Source organism: Capricornis sumatraensis, chromosome 12 (genome assembly GCF_032405125.1).
Source record: "Capricornis sumatraensis isolate serow.1 chromosome 12, serow.2, whole genome shotgun sequence".
Classification (NCBI taxonomy): domain Eukaryota; kingdom Metazoa; phylum Chordata; class Mammalia; order Artiodactyla; family Bovidae; genus Capricornis; species Capricornis sumatraensis.
Genome location: NC_091080.1, coordinates 22,662,729 through 22,677,978, shown reverse-complemented (window position 1 = coordinate 22,677,978; position 15,250 = coordinate 22,662,729). Strand labels below are relative to the sequence as shown.

General features: G+C 43.8%; 1 protein-coding gene across 1 annotated transcript in view; it reads right to left on the bottom strand.

Moving 5' to 3' along the window:
* TNFSF11 (TNF superfamily member 11) overlaps nucleotides 1-10,159 on the bottom strand; it is a 41,072-nt gene extending 30,913 nt beyond the window's left edge. Inside the window, exons 1-2 of the mRNA XM_068984744.1 lie at nucleotides 9,944-10,159; nucleotides 2,631-2,798 (exon numbers count right to left, since the gene is read on the bottom strand). Coding sequence (XP_068840845.1) covers nucleotides 2,631-2,798; nucleotides 9,944-10,159 — 384 coding nt within the window. The remainder of the gene's footprint in view (nucleotides 1-2,630; nucleotides 2,799-9,943) is intronic.
* Between the last annotated feature and the right edge of the window lie 5,091 nt (nucleotides 10,160-15,250).

The following is a 15,250-nucleotide window of genomic DNA, read 5'->3' as shown; positions in this document are numbered from 1 at the left end:
TGGATTTCTGCAACCTGCTTCAGTGTTTACATTGTTTTAATGCAATTTCAGAAAAATGATCAAATGTGCTCTAAGATAGAGCATTAAAAAATATGTCTGATTAAATCATTAATAACAATGAATTAGTAACAATGGTGGTAAAGTAATATATAAACATTTAATGAATGCATTAAATGTCCTCTATTTCCAGGACTGTGCTTAGGTCCTTTACATCTTTTATTCAAATCAACCACAATCCTCTTACAGAGGGATTGTGAACTCTAGGTTTTAAAGATGAGGAAGCCAGAGTGAAGAAATATAAAGTATTTTCCCAAGATCACATTTATTCAAACATAAGTCCGACTTCACATGCTACAATTTCACATGTCTTATTTCACATGCTACAATTTCTCCCACAAATATACATGATTAAAAAGATAAGAGAGCGTGCTAAGTCGCTTCAGTCGTGTCTGACACTTTGCAGACTTATCGTCTGTAGCCCGCCAGGCTCCTCTGTCCATGGGACTCTCCAGGCAAGAATGCTGGAGTGGGTTGCTGTGCCCTCCTCCAGGGGAATCTTTCTGACCCAGGGATCGAACCCATCTCTCTCACATTCCCTGCACTGGCAGGCGGGTTCTTTACCACTAGCACTACTTGGAAAGACCTAAAAGTGAGAGTGCAAATGTTGGTTGCTCAGTCATGTCTGCCTCTTGTGAACCCATGGACTGTAGCCCTCCAGGCTCCTCTGTCCATGAAATTCTCCAGGCAAGAATACCAGCATAGGCAGCCATTTCCTTCTCCAGGGGATCTTTCCATCCCATGGATTGAACCACGTCTCCTGCATCGGCGGGTGGATTCTCTATCGCTGTGCCACCTAACCTCAGATGAGGTAAATACCGCATAGTAGCCATGCAATTTCCCATTGCTTCCAATAGTGAAAAATCAGAAGTTATTCATTTTTCTCCTGTTTTCAGTAGTTTAATTTTTTGCAAAAGCAGAAAAAGAAAAATGCTATAGAACATTTAAAAATGAATTAGACTAGTGGAATTACTGTTACTAAACAGCTCAAAAATTACAATAGAAGATCAAAAGATCAAATTTAAACCTACATTTTAAAATAGGCATCTACTGCATAAGGCTAAGCACCTACACCCTAAGTATAATGAAAATGCAATCTTTTTAAACAACCTTCTTATAGATATTAGAATGATATATACTTCCTTGATTCTATGATATATATTTTTTTATATTTCAGAATCTCTGAACTGGATGCAACTAGAATCTATAATGATTATGTTTAATTGTTTAGTCAATTTTTTTTCTCTCTTTGTGATGCATGAAATAATAACGTAAGCTGAAAATTCGTGGTATCTTAAATTTGTTGAAATATAGCAAATACCAGCCTGAAGGGTGATACAAAACAGTTTTATCTCTCCCTACCTATATATCTAATACATATCCTCTTTTTAAAACATGCGATTACTACTTGTGAATTTTTTAAAAAGAAACTCAAATTTCAACTTAGGTTTGAGATATTTGAGAAATTTCGAAGTTACTGTGAGATGATCAGAGATAGCCTGGGGAGCTGCAAACTAGAGGTTGGGATGCCCGAGCAGATGCAAGAACCCATCAGATGTGTTATGTGAGGCAGCAATATGGACGCATGCACACGCCCTGGAGTCAGGGGCCTCTACCCAGTTCTTGCTGGAGTCAGTAAGTAAAATAATGCCAAGGCTGCAGAATTCTCAAGGGACTGTATCCAGGAAAAGAAAACAGGCACATTCCAGCGTTTCTCCACGGAGGCTGTCAGTGTAGAGAAGTCATTTGTCTTCTGTGTCCCCATCCCCTCCCTTTTCACTCAGCCCTCCTGGAAAATCAGAAAAGGACCAGAGAATTTCCTCTCCCCCAACATCAACTCCTGCTCTACATCGCTTCCCCCCCGCAAGTCAGTTGACAACAGAGGACCAGCTAATACGTATTCTCCACAGAACCCTGGATCCACACACAGATGGGGATTGGGGGGTCTTCCCATCCCAAAACCCAACTTAAAGGAAGTAGCCAGTGGAGAATCCTTGAGCAGAGAGAATGGTTTCTAAGGCAGGGATTTCAAACTAGCACACTGACTCACTGACTACCACAAACCATCCCTGTCCTTCTTTCCAGAGCGAATTTAAATGCCTCCTCCAAAACAAGAGAAAGAGAGAGAGAGAGGAGGGGAGAGAAAGAGAGAAAGGAAAGAATATTTGCATGAACACCGCTGGTCACTGTAATTAACCACACGGTCATGTCCAATTCTTTGCAACCCCATGGACTGTAGCCCTCCAGGCTCCTCTGTCCGTGGGATTCTCCAGGCAAGAATACTAGAGTGGGTTGCCATTCCCTTCTCCAGAGGATCTGCCTGACCCAGGGATGGAATCCAGGTCTCCTGCATTATAGGCAGATTCTTTACCATCTGAGCCACCAGGGAAGCCCAATTAACCACTACCAACTTCAAAAGGATTCTGCTAATCCCTCAAAAAAAATTCTCTTTAGCTCTCTTACAAATTGTTAAAATAAAAAAGAATAAAGTCAACAGCACTTAGCCAATTTTAATTTTCAGCATTAGTAGAGTCAGTGAGGGCCCTTGACTTATCATCTCAATGTGGACTCACCTTCTGCACAGCTGCTTGAAAAGCCTGTTTAATTCTCTTACACGAATCAGGTATTAATTTGGAGTCTTGACTCTCCAGGGTTGTGTCTTGCAAATCCGTGTTTTCATGGAGCTTGAAAATTCTATTAATGCAGTGAGTGTCATCTTCTGATATTCTGTTAGGATCCATCTGAGAGGGGAAAAAAGTGTGAGGACGTAAGAGTGGTTATCACTGATCACTCTGCTGTTGAGTCAAGTGTGATTAAGACAACAGAATTCATTCTTGGAAGAATGAATGCAGGTCCCCAACAACTAACAGTTAATACAATTACCCTCCAGTTGGTGCAAACATTGACTTCTAATTTGTTTTTATGAGTATCTATCATCCACAACACATGCGTACACATGTAATTCATGGGGAAATTATCAAAATTGTCTGACGTTATCCAAGTCCTCACTGAGGGGAAGGGCATCAATGAAATTACCGGTGTTCAGTACAGGAAGAACAGGCCTTTTAAGTCCTAAGGAGCACGCCAGGTGGGATTATGAAGCCCACTTGGATATTCAAAGCATGAAACCTACATAAATCAGGTGAAATTAACATCATGTTCAGCTGCCATGTTTGCCTAGCCTTTTCCCTTAATCAATGTGTGCTTTAATCAGCCGAAGAAATCCATTTCCTAGCCCCAAAGAAAACCTGCAGCCAGAAGCAGTTTCCCTTTTTGTCGAACCTCTCACCAGTTTTCTTAGACGGGAGAGCTACATCTGTCAAAAGGTGACTGAAAATGTGTTTGGTGATGCCTGATATCAGCTGGGGTGAAGGGGGCTCATGAGCAACCTATACATATTCATGCTGAGGGAATGCTAAAATTCTTGAAGTACGTGGGATAGTCCCACCCAAAATATCCCCACAGAGTTATCAGCTGGTTGCCTAGTTACAACAGGTACCAGCACAAGCATTTCTTTATGTATTACTCTTAAAATTGGCTGCCAGCTCCTCCTGGGGCTCTGACGAGTCTTTGTAGTGGTTTCAACTGCCAAGTAAAGAGGAGAGGTAATTAGCTATCTAATTGCTTTAATAATAGTGGCTTAATTTATCATTCTCTTCTTTCAAAAACTTCAAGGTACTTCATGTGCATTTGTTTTTTAGGTACAGGCTAGATTTAAAAAAAAAAAAAAAGGAGGAGGGGGGAATTACGTAAATCTGCCATAACCAAAGCACAGTCAATTAATACCAGGTCTCTCAATCCCTGGTTTAATTATCTTTCTAAAAGTCAGTGGAAGATGTGCAGATTTATTAACCAGCTGTTAGAAGTAAACTAAGTACCCTACCCATATCCAAAACTCTCAAAATGATAGCCTTTCAACAAATGTGTACCCACCAATGCAAATTTTATCATTCCACTCGTAAATTAAAGGATTGGTAACATCTATAATCACGGGAGAGGTGTCACTCAGGACTCAAAACTACTTGCAACCCATATTTATCTTTTATGTCTTTAAGACAATGACAATCATAATATCTGAGATTTCATATAAGGCAAGCTTTCCATGCCACAGTTCTGTTAAAAAGCTCACTTACACCAGTAAGTTTCCCACAAAACCAGAGAGGCTTGGGCAACTGATATGAAGGGTCACTGGGTTTAGACCTCAAGAAAGAAGATTCCTGCGAAGGCCTCAGTTGGCTCACCACCAGAAAGCCGCTGAGCTAAAGGGACAGTGTGGTATTAGTGGGGAAACGGCTGGGGACCCTAACATTGGTTAAGCTCCAACCCCGCTGACAAGCTGAGCACCATCAACAGAAACATTAGTCCCCATGACTCTTGCTATGGGAAGTATAGTCCTGTCATCTTCAGGGTAACAAGCTCAGCCAGATTTTGTTAGAAATGCAGATGCCCAGGCCCCACCCTGGGCAGTGCCTGTGAATCTGCATTCTAACTCAGATTCAAGGCGATTCTCAGGCACGTTCAGGTTTGAGAAGTGATGCTTTCAAATACCAAAGGTACAAACATCAATTGTCTACTATTAAAATGTCTCCAAATTTCCTTGGACACCCACTTGTAAAGTTTTTTCACGAGTAATACCAGCCAGCACAAAAAGACTGATATGGTCAATGATGGCTAAAGGTTTAATGAAGAGAAATATGATGCAAAGATTTTAGTCTCTTCCCTCTTAAAAAACAGCCCTGCCCAGGTCCCACCCTGGGCCAATTTATTCAATATCCCTAAGAGTTGAGGTCAACTGAATCTCTCTCCCCGAGTGTATCTAATGTGTAAGTGAGAGCCACTGCTCCAGATGCTCATGTTAGGGCTTTTTTCTTGTTTAGTCGCTAAGTCATATCTGACTCTTTGCAGCCCCATGGACTGTAGCCCACCGTCTACTGTCCATGGGATTCTCCAGGCAAGAATGCTGGAGTGGGTTGCCATTTTCTTCTCCAGCGGATCTTCCCAACCCAAGGATCAAACCCGCGTCTCCTGGATTGGCAGGTGGATTCTTTACTACTGAGTCATCTGGAAAGCACATTTAGAGCTAAACGTATATAAATGTTACCGATTATTTTCCCAAATGAAAGTGTGACATCATTAAATTTGATATTGTACTCACTTATTTTGCTTACTTGAGGGTCATGCATTAGAAATTTATTTTTAAATTTTATTTTATTGAATGAATTTGCAATGTTGTATTATTTTCTAATGTAGAGCAAAGTGATTCAGTTATACATATATATATGTGTGTGTGTGTGTATAGCAGTTTGCATCTGCTAATCCCAAACTCCCAATCTGTCCCTCCTACACCTTCTGTCTTGACAACCAGAAGTCTGTTCTCTATGTCTGAGTCTATTTCTGTTCCATAGATAAGTTCCTTTGTGTCCTATTTTAGATGCCACATATAGGTGATACCATATGGTGTTTGTCTTTATCTTATTTAAGTTTGAATGATCCATCCATGTTGCTGTAAACGCCATCGTTTCGTTCTTTTTATGGCTGAGTACTATTCCATTATCTATGTGTGCCCTATCTTCTTAATCTAGTCATCTGTCAGTGGACATGTGTTTCCCTGTCTCGGCTGATGTGAACATGCCGCTGTGAACACAGTGGTGCAAGTGTCTTAGGAACTTATTTTTCATCTACAACCAAATGTCTTTGTTAGTCCGCTGCCCTTGCGACTCTCCGTGCCTGCAAATGCAGACCAGGAGAAAGGGCAGAGCAGAGGTGCAGGGGTGCAGGGCCAGCCACGAGCGTGCATGCTAAGTTGCTTCAGTCATGTCTGACTCTGCACACCATGGATAGTGGTCCACCAGGCTCCCCTGTCCACAGCATTCTCCACGCAAGTATACTGAAGTGAGTTGTCATGCCCTCCTCCAGGGGGTCTTGCCCACCCAGGGATCGAACCGAGGTCTCCTGCACAGCCTGCAGATGCTTCACTGTCTGAGCCACCAGGGAATCCCCAAATCACAGTAAACTGACTTACAAATGAATTCACTGTACCTAGAAATGACTGAAAATATTAAGTGAATCTTGAATATCTGATTTAAACTGGACTCCATAAACACATTTATCAGATGGTATGGTTCACATGAAAGTAACTCAGTCTGAAAGCTTCCTTGAAACTTCATCGCTTGTAGGGTTAAACGAGGCAGGATGCTTGCCATCTGTGCTACTTCGTTTTCTGTTTTTTCAAGCCGACAGCCCACACACCTCCACATCAGACTTTTGGTAGTGACAGCTCTCCTTCTTGGGTAAAGAACAGCCCAGGGACGTTGGTGTGCATGCTGGGGGTTTGGGGAAAGAGTTAAAAGGGAAGAGAGACTGAGTTTTCTGAAACACTTATCTTACAGCTAAGTTCTAAACTTGAATATGGTTATATGGATGTTGTGTGTATGTGTGTTTAAATACACACCAATATTTAAAAGCAACTTTTTGGAAGGGATTTTTTTCTTTGTAAACCAAAGTATGAATGCTATGTAGTAAATATATAGCATAAACCACATGCTGTTTTTCCTTTGGCAAGGTTGGTGGGGGGAAAGCCAATCTACGCTGGATCTAGTACTTTCTTTTTTTTTTTTTCTTAATTTAGGCACAAGCAATCTGCAAACATTCGGGAGGCAGATTCATTTTTAACTATTCAAACATGCGTTAAGAAAGGGAAACTTGTTTTAAGTCACTATAATTTTTTTTTTTACATTATTTGGGGATATTTTTCTAAATGCATTTAAAACTAAATTGAACTTTTTTTTTTTTTTAACTTTTTTAACGGGGTATAGCCAATTAACAATGTTGTGATTCTTGAGGATTTTCAGGACTTCCCTCTCTCACTTTTAAACAAAAACAATAAAACTGGCTCTGTTTTCTTTTCTTTTTTACTATAAACTGCAAATATGTTACCTGGTATTAGATGATTTCATTCTAACTCAAATGCATTCAGGAATTCCAAGTAAGTGACCCACAAACTGAGTGGAAATCAAAAATCTATCTCTTATTTGGTACCAAGTTCTCATCCAAAGGAACTGATGTAAGTGAAAATGTTCAACTGGTGTCAGGTCAAACTGGGTCTATTCTCTCAGCTAGAACTTTCAAAGAAGGCTTCCAGCAAATGCAAAAGTGTAAAGAACTGTAGACTGAACCTACAGGTACTGACCATGGGGTTTCAACAGTTACTGGTGCATCTGGTTTCATCTACAAGCATCCATGTTATTATTTTGAAACAAATTCCAAACATTCTATTTCATCTGGAACTTCTTCTGAATGTATCTCCTTTAGATATCATCCTCAGCAAAACCTAACCACATCTAGTGGGGTATTCCTATGAAAACACTGCTCCAAATATTACTTCTTTACTGAAGAAGGCCACTTAAAAAAAAAAAAAATGCAGCCCAAAGCTGGGTTCAGCATAATGGCTAATACATTTTGCATAATTTTGGAGAATCCCAATCTTCATGACATCTAGGAAAACTGTACGCAGAAATTCGATGACATTAAATTCTCCAGATGAAATTTTTCTAGCCAGGCTTACTAACTTACATGTGGACTTTGGAAAACATAGTTGAAAGTTTTCACTGTTATCCATGTGACGTCAAGACTGCTAAAGGATCATGAGAAGGCTAGACTTCTCAGCCCACCAGACCATTAATACTGGGACTCCCTACAAAGAAGTCAAACAATTTCTTCAACAGCCCAGCAAGTCATTCTTTTTGAAATGGTCACATTTCCGTGGTTCCTGTCAATGTAAGCTGTTCCTGGTCCCTACAATCCATTCATCCCCTAGCTCTTTCAGTGCTGAATACTCACTTCACAATTCCTGCTAAGAAAATGCCATAATGCTAAGGTGTTAGAAGAGATGAAAGAGGGAGAAGTACTGGGGCTTCCCTGGTGGCCTAGTGGTTAAGGCACCGCCCTTCCAATGCAGGGGAGGTGGGTTTGATTCCTGGTGAGGGAACTAAGAACTCACAGGCCCCAGGACCAAGAAGTAAAAATTAATCAATTAATTAGTTAAATTTAAAAAGAGGGAACGACTGCATCTCCTGCCTCTTTTCTCAATGCTTCTCTCTTATTTGACTAGGAATTTAGAGTCTTTTGTTATAGTCCCCATCATTACCTGGCATCATGCGTGCAGTACGGTAGGTGGGCACTGTATGTTGACCAAATGATTCTTAACTCGTATTCCGCACCATTGAATGGTGCCATGTGCAGTGCAGGCACTCAGTATATACGTATTAAATGGGGGAGGGGGCAGGACCATATACTGGATGAGAAAATGGATAAATCAGTCATTCTTGGCTGCAGCACAGTCCAATGAAAGAAACATGTTTCATCACTTTCATATAGATTTATGTAATCTAAGAGACCCTGATGCTGGGAAAGATTGAGGGCATGAGGAGAAGGGGGGCGGGGTGTGACAGAGAATGAGATGGTTGGATGGCATCACCGACTCGATGGACATGAGTGTGAGCTAACTCCGGGAGGGAGACAGTGAAGGACAGGGAGCCTGGCCTGCTGCAGTCCATGGGGTCGCAAAGAGTGGGACAGGACTGAGAGACTGAACACCAAACTACTTGAAAGTTGTAGTTTCTGAAAAACTTTCTCAATAGGAAAATATTTTTATTAATACACAAATACAAATATAAAATACTGTGCATAGTATGTCTACTTCTGTCTCAGTTCACAAACTAGTTCTACAAAATGCAAATTAGTGGATACTGAATACTTAGCAAAAAGTCTATGATGACAAGTTCAGGCACATGTCAAAAACCTGTACAACCCAGGCATTGCCATGTCTCACGAATCCAATTTAGTTTAGTAATCACCTTTGAATCTGAAAACCAATGAAGTCCAAACCCAACTCTTTTTTCCCATTAAAAAAAAAATGCACAGTCAGCCCCCCACTTCCTTTGAGAAAGAGTTTACAGCACCAGACAAGAATATTTGAATGAACCCAAGCAACTGCACAGCAATTTCCAAGAAAACACAAACCACCAGAAAGCATAATGTTACAAATTTACCCCTTCCTTTCTACTATCTCTCCCCAGTCCCTAGCCGGTTTCCCTATCTTTGAAAAGCTTGGTTATTTGCTAGATCGTCGCCAGGCTGTGCCAGGGCAGAGAACTTCACCACCTCCACACACGTCTCGCTTCCTTCCTCCGCCCACCTTCATGGGTAGGCACGTGGGCCTTTCTCTCTTCTTTCACCCCGAGCGAGAGGAGCCCGGCTTCTAAGACTAGGCGTCCCTGGCCGCGCTGTGTCTTTTGGTCCATCTGGTGCCTTGGGCATCGCCACCCGATGCTCCAGAGGCTGCGGGCAGCGCACGCACTGCGACCTTCGGCTCCGCGCGCACCTCGGCACGGTGCAAAGCAACCAGCCCCAGGACCTCACAATCTCCGGGGGGTGGGTGGGAAGGGAAACGGTCGGTGACGCCTAACTGGAGACGCTCCATTTTGTTCCTAAGTGAACATCAATAAGTTCATTCTTTGCTCCAAGGAGGATACAGAAGGGGAGAAAAGTGCGTAATCGTTTCCAAAAGAGGTGAGCAACCAATGCGGTCTCGCCGGGGGAAATTCAAACGCACCACGCCGGGCGAGCCCAGCCTCAGCGCATCAGCCGGGCCGGGCTGTGCGCGCGGGGACCGAGGCCAGCGCTCCGGGCCCCGCGCCCGGCTGCCCCGCAGTCACACGCTCTCTTTTGAGTCGCTTTCCCCTCCGGAATATGCAAGATCCGGGGAAGCCCGGCTTGCGGGGACCAAACATTCCTACCGCTGCCAAGTGCTGCCACCGCCTGCCAAGTGCCGGCGGGTCGAGGTGGGCGCGCCCCACCCGCACGCCCCTGTGGGGCGAGCACTCACCTGCGCTCGGAAGTAGAGGAACAGGGCGACGCTGCACACGACCTGGCCCAGCCCCAGCCCCAGAAGGGCCACGAACGTGGAGCGGGAGGCGGCGGCGGCCGCGGGGGCTGCGGGCGGCGGCGGGGCGTGCAGCGGGCCCTCGTGCGGGGCGCCCGCGCCGCCCATCTCCTCGGAGCCGCGCAGGTACTTGGTGTAGTCTCGGCTGGCGCGGCGCATGGCGCTCGGCCCCCTGGCTCGGGCGCTCGCCTCCCTCCCGGGCTGGGCTGCCGCGCCCTCAAGTCCGAAGGCGGCGCGGAGCCGGCGCGCGGCCAGGCGGGCCTCGACGCGGGGCGCTCAGAACCCGGCGCTGCTCCGAGGGCGCGCGGACCAGCGGGGAGGGCTCCCGGCCGCCCCAACTCTTATAAACCGCCTCGGGAGGGCTGGCCCCGCGAGCCAACCCGCCCCGGGCGAAACTGCCTCTTCCACTCCCACCCCGGGCTCCCCTTCCTTCCTTTCGCCCTCCCTCCCTGCCTCTCTCACTCAAAGGCCTCCTCCCTCCCCGTCGGGGCCCTCGGGGGTGGAGGCTGTGGGTTGGCCCAGCGGTTCCCAGATACCACTTGCCCGCCATCTGAAGCTCGAGGAGATGGGCTTTCTGAAAGTCCAAGAGCTGGGTAGGGGGAGAGGTGAGGCAATGCCTTGGTCAAGGATGAAGGTGACGTTACACGCGTTCCTGAGTCAGTCGGCATCCCTGAGCCTCAGTTTCCCCTACAGGATTTAAAAAGTCGGACTTGGTGATGTCTGAAGTCCCTTCTTGTCTGTCTCACCTCCTCTTCCCTCCCACGACCCCCCCCCCCCATTTTTTTCTGCAGGAAGCATCCTCAGGAATACTGAGGGTGCAGCCTCTAGCATACAGGTTCCAAATATAGATTCTGATTATGTATTTTGGCAAGCTTAGAAAACCAGAACCCTCTTCCCCAAACCCTGGTTTCTGCACCCTCAAAGTGGCTTTAAATGAGGCAGATTTTGAATGTGGCAGCAGGAAGCTTATAGAAACCAAGTCAGACTTACAAAAAAGAAAGAAAGAAAGAAGAAAGAAATGGTACAGAGAGAGGATCCAGTTAGGTCACATATAGGACCATAGATGTTAAAAGAGTTGGGTCATATGGCATTCCTACCGCTTGGCAGTTATTTTCTGTCCTAAAAATAAGAGTATACACTCGGAGGTGGGCCACCCAGGAGGGCCCATCCTGCTGCCAATCAGGAAAGGAGAATGCTACACAAAGCTGAGGTGGCCTTAAATGTTGGGTTTCCTTGCTAAGGAAAACTTTCTAGGGCTTTTCAAAAGTCTCTCTTCAGAATTGTACCCTTGGCGAGAAAATGAAAATAGGAACATTGCTCACAGAATTTGATACTTTTTCAGTAGGAGAGAATGGAGGCGCCGGCCAATGAAAACACAGCTAAGAAGTTCGGATGTTTTCGCTTTGTGTCCGTATGTTTTCAGTGTGTGTCACTTCTGCATAGTTCTCGAAAGGATGCTTCCCAGAGGGGAGAGTTTTCACAATGGCACATCTCTGAGTCGCCGAAGTTTGTGTTCTCGGTTGAACACTTAGAGCTCATCATGCTTTGAAGAAGAGCAACCAGGATGGGTTAAAAAGGACCCAAACAAATGAAATGATCTGTTCCGATTCAGATCAAACCCAGGGCTCTGTGACAACCTAGAGGGGTGGGATGGGGTGGGAGGTGGGAGGGAGGTTCAAGAGGGAGGGGACGTATATATACCCATGTCTTATTCATGTTGACGTATGGCAGAGACCAACACAATATTGTAAAGTAATTGTCCTCCAATTAAAAATAAGTAAATTTTAAAAATTGCGTTTAGCATGCATACGTGTATGCATCTCAAGTTTGATGGGGGAAACGGGAGAAGAGCTTTCCAACTTCAGTAGAGAAACAGCAAACATGGGTCTCCTTCGCGAGGTCCTGGGTTTCTTCCTACTTTTTGTTTGTTCACTTTGGGAAATCAGGGTTGTTTTCCCTCTCTTCCTCTTCATTATTTTTCTTCTTTGGGGAGACAATTCTATATTTCATCCTTTTTACAAATCTTTATTGAGTTCAAAGATTTTTTAAATGTATGATAACTACTAAACCCACAGTGGTTTTCATATATAGCCCTATCCATTCTTTTTCAGTGCTTTTTAAAATATTTCTTTCTTCCTTTTTGGCTGCCTCAGGTCTGTCAGTTGGGGCATGTGAGATTTTTCATTGCTGTGCTGCCTCAGTAGTTACGGTGTGCAGGCTTAGATGCCCTGGGGCGTGTGGGATCCTAGGTTCCGGGCCGGGGACGGAACCTGTGTCCACTGCAGTGGAAGGCAGATTCTTAACCACTGGAGCACCAGGGAAGTCCCATTTTTCAATGCTTTATGCAAGTCTTTTATTCCTTGGCATCTTACTCTTCAGATTACAAGGAGTTCCCTCAGCTCTCTGAATCGCGTTTGGCCCAAACTTCCCTGGTGGCTCAGCGGTAAGGAATTTGCCTACCAATGCAGGAGACTCGGGTTCAGTCCCTGGGTTGGCAAGATCCCCTGGAGGAGGAAATGGCAACCCACTCCGGTAATCTTGCATGGGAAATCCCATGGAGAGAGGAGTCTGGCGGGCTACAGTCCATGGGGTCACAAAAGAGTTGGACATGATCAAGCGACTAAAGAGCAACAACAAATGCTTGACCCAGTAGCTTCATGCACAGGCCCGTAAATTACATTCCTACGGAATTCTTCACGTGACACTCTTACCTACATGGCAGTTATTTTCCTTTCTTATCCCAAAGATGCCATCCCATGGTGTTCCCACATCCACAGGCTGGATTGGAAACCCCACTGTCAGTCCACGTGTTGCTTCTTCAATGGTAATGAAACTTTCTGACCTATTAATTTATTTGTTCATTTGGCAACATTCCACTCCCTAATTATTTGACATTCTCCTAATAAATGGGGTAGTCCCGTGGTTGGCTTCGTTTGGAAAATTCTGCATTAAACAAAATTACAGTAGTTGCTTTTTGTTTAACACAGATCTTATTGGTGACATTAATGTACACATGCATTTTGTAAATCTCCAATAAAGGGATTTGGAATTCTCTGTTTTCCAAAGAGTTCTCATCTTTTTTCCAGGGGGAGGGAGGCTTCACATACCAAGGGTTTAAGAAACAAAGTCGGGTTAAAAAAAAAAAAAAAACAGATGAGAAGCATCTATAGGACATGAAACAAAAATGGCCTGAGTGTCAGTAAAATAGTCAGTAGCGGGGGGAACTGAAAGGGACTAAAGGAACAGGAGGGACCTGAACAAGACCACGGAGGATACTAAAGATTGTGTCAAACTGGAGAAAAGCATCCAGATCCATTTATTTTTATTAATTCTATATTGGAGTATAGTTGATTGACAATGCTGTGTTAGTTTTAGGTGTACAGCAAAATGATTCAGTTATACATCCACATGTCTCAGTTGTTTTTCAAATTCCTTTCCCACTTAGGTTATTGCAGGGAATCAAGCAGAGTTCTTTGCGCTGTACAGTACAAATCCTTCTTAAAGCATCATGCTCCTGTCCAAGTTATAGCCACAGACCTGCAGTTTCCTGTTCTTGCCAGGGCCTCTTGGAGCGCCCTTAAACCCCACTGGCCCATCAGTGAACTCTCAGCCTGCTTACCGTGTCTCGGATCATCTTCTGGTTCCTGCTTCCTTCCTGCTGCATGTTTTCCCCTCCGGCCTCACATTTTATGCCCCGGCAACACAGGACTGCTTGCACCCGCGCATGTTCTTGCCTTTATGCGTGCTCAGTTACTCAGTCAAGCCTGACTCTTTGCGACCCCCATGGACTGCAGCCCGCCAGGCTCCTCTGACCTTGGGATTCTCCAGGCAAGAATACTGGAATGGGTTGCCATTTCCTCCTCCAGGGGATCTTCCCGACCCAGGGATCCAACCTGCATCTCCTGCACTGGCAGGCGAATTCTGTACCACTGAGCCACGTGGAAAGCCCCTCATACCTTTATACCTTTCGCTCTTTCAAAGTCATCTGCCAGGATTGATCTGCCTGACTTTTTCACCTGATTATTGCCTTATTTTCAAGCGTTCAGTTAAGGCCCCTTGTCCTTATGAAGCTTTTCCTGCTAGCCCCCCACCCCCAGGCTGAGCGCTACTTCTGATTCTTTATGACACAATGTGAAAATGTTTATCATAGTTGTGAAACTTCTTTTTATGATCTTTCGTTTTCTTCTCTGTCTCTGTCTCACCCACTAGACTGCAGGCTGCCTGAGGGAAGTCACAACCTTTGTATTCCTTCTGCCTTCCCACAGTGCTTCATGAAGGTTTGCGGAATGAATGAATAAATAAAAGAACATAATATGTTTCTGACATTCCTATAACGGAGGGCTGAACTAGGGAGAACACTAAGTGTTAAACAGGAAACTGCCCAAATAACGTCACTCTCTATACGGAAAACCTAATTTAACTGGGGAAACACACAGCAAATGTAAGGGCCTATCATACCTGGACAATAAGGCATACATATAGAAATTGTAATGCTGATTTTGTAAAATTTTAATATCAGGCTTGTAGAGCTTAAGAAAATTTGAACTTGGTTGACTTTCAGTTTTATGTAATTATCTATACTGTAGCAGCTTTCAAACATTTTGGTCTCAGAATTTGTTTACTTTCTTACAATGGAAACTTCTAAAAGCATTTTTTTTTTATTGTGGGCTGTAGCTATCAATATTTACCATATTAAAAATTCAGAGAAGTGTCTACTCATTTGTGGTAACAATATATAGCATTATTTATGAAATATGTATTACTTTCAAAATAAAAATAAAGGTGAATAGGATTGTTTAGCTTGCAAATCTCTTTAATAGAAGACAACTGTATTTTCTTAAGTGCTTCTATACTCTGATGTGGCATGTTTTTTTCCTCAACGTGTATGAAGAAAATACAGCCTCACACAAACATATAGTTCAAAAAAAGAGGAAGATTTTAGTTGCTTTTCCTGATACAATTATACAAAGTGTTTTCCTTTTCTACTACCACCAAATTCAACAACTGGTCACTTCTTGGCCATTATCTGTACTATGGAAACTAAAACCAGTGAAATTTTCCTCCTCTGTTTCAAGGCTATCTTTATTTCTATTTTTATTTGAATAAATCTTTTACCCAGGAATGATTTTGTAGCATCAGGCATTGGTCATTTGGAAAATATTCATTCACTGAGTTCCACAGATTTTCTAATTATTGACCTATTTCATTATACAATATAAAAAAACCTGCATTCACTAATATCACCACTGA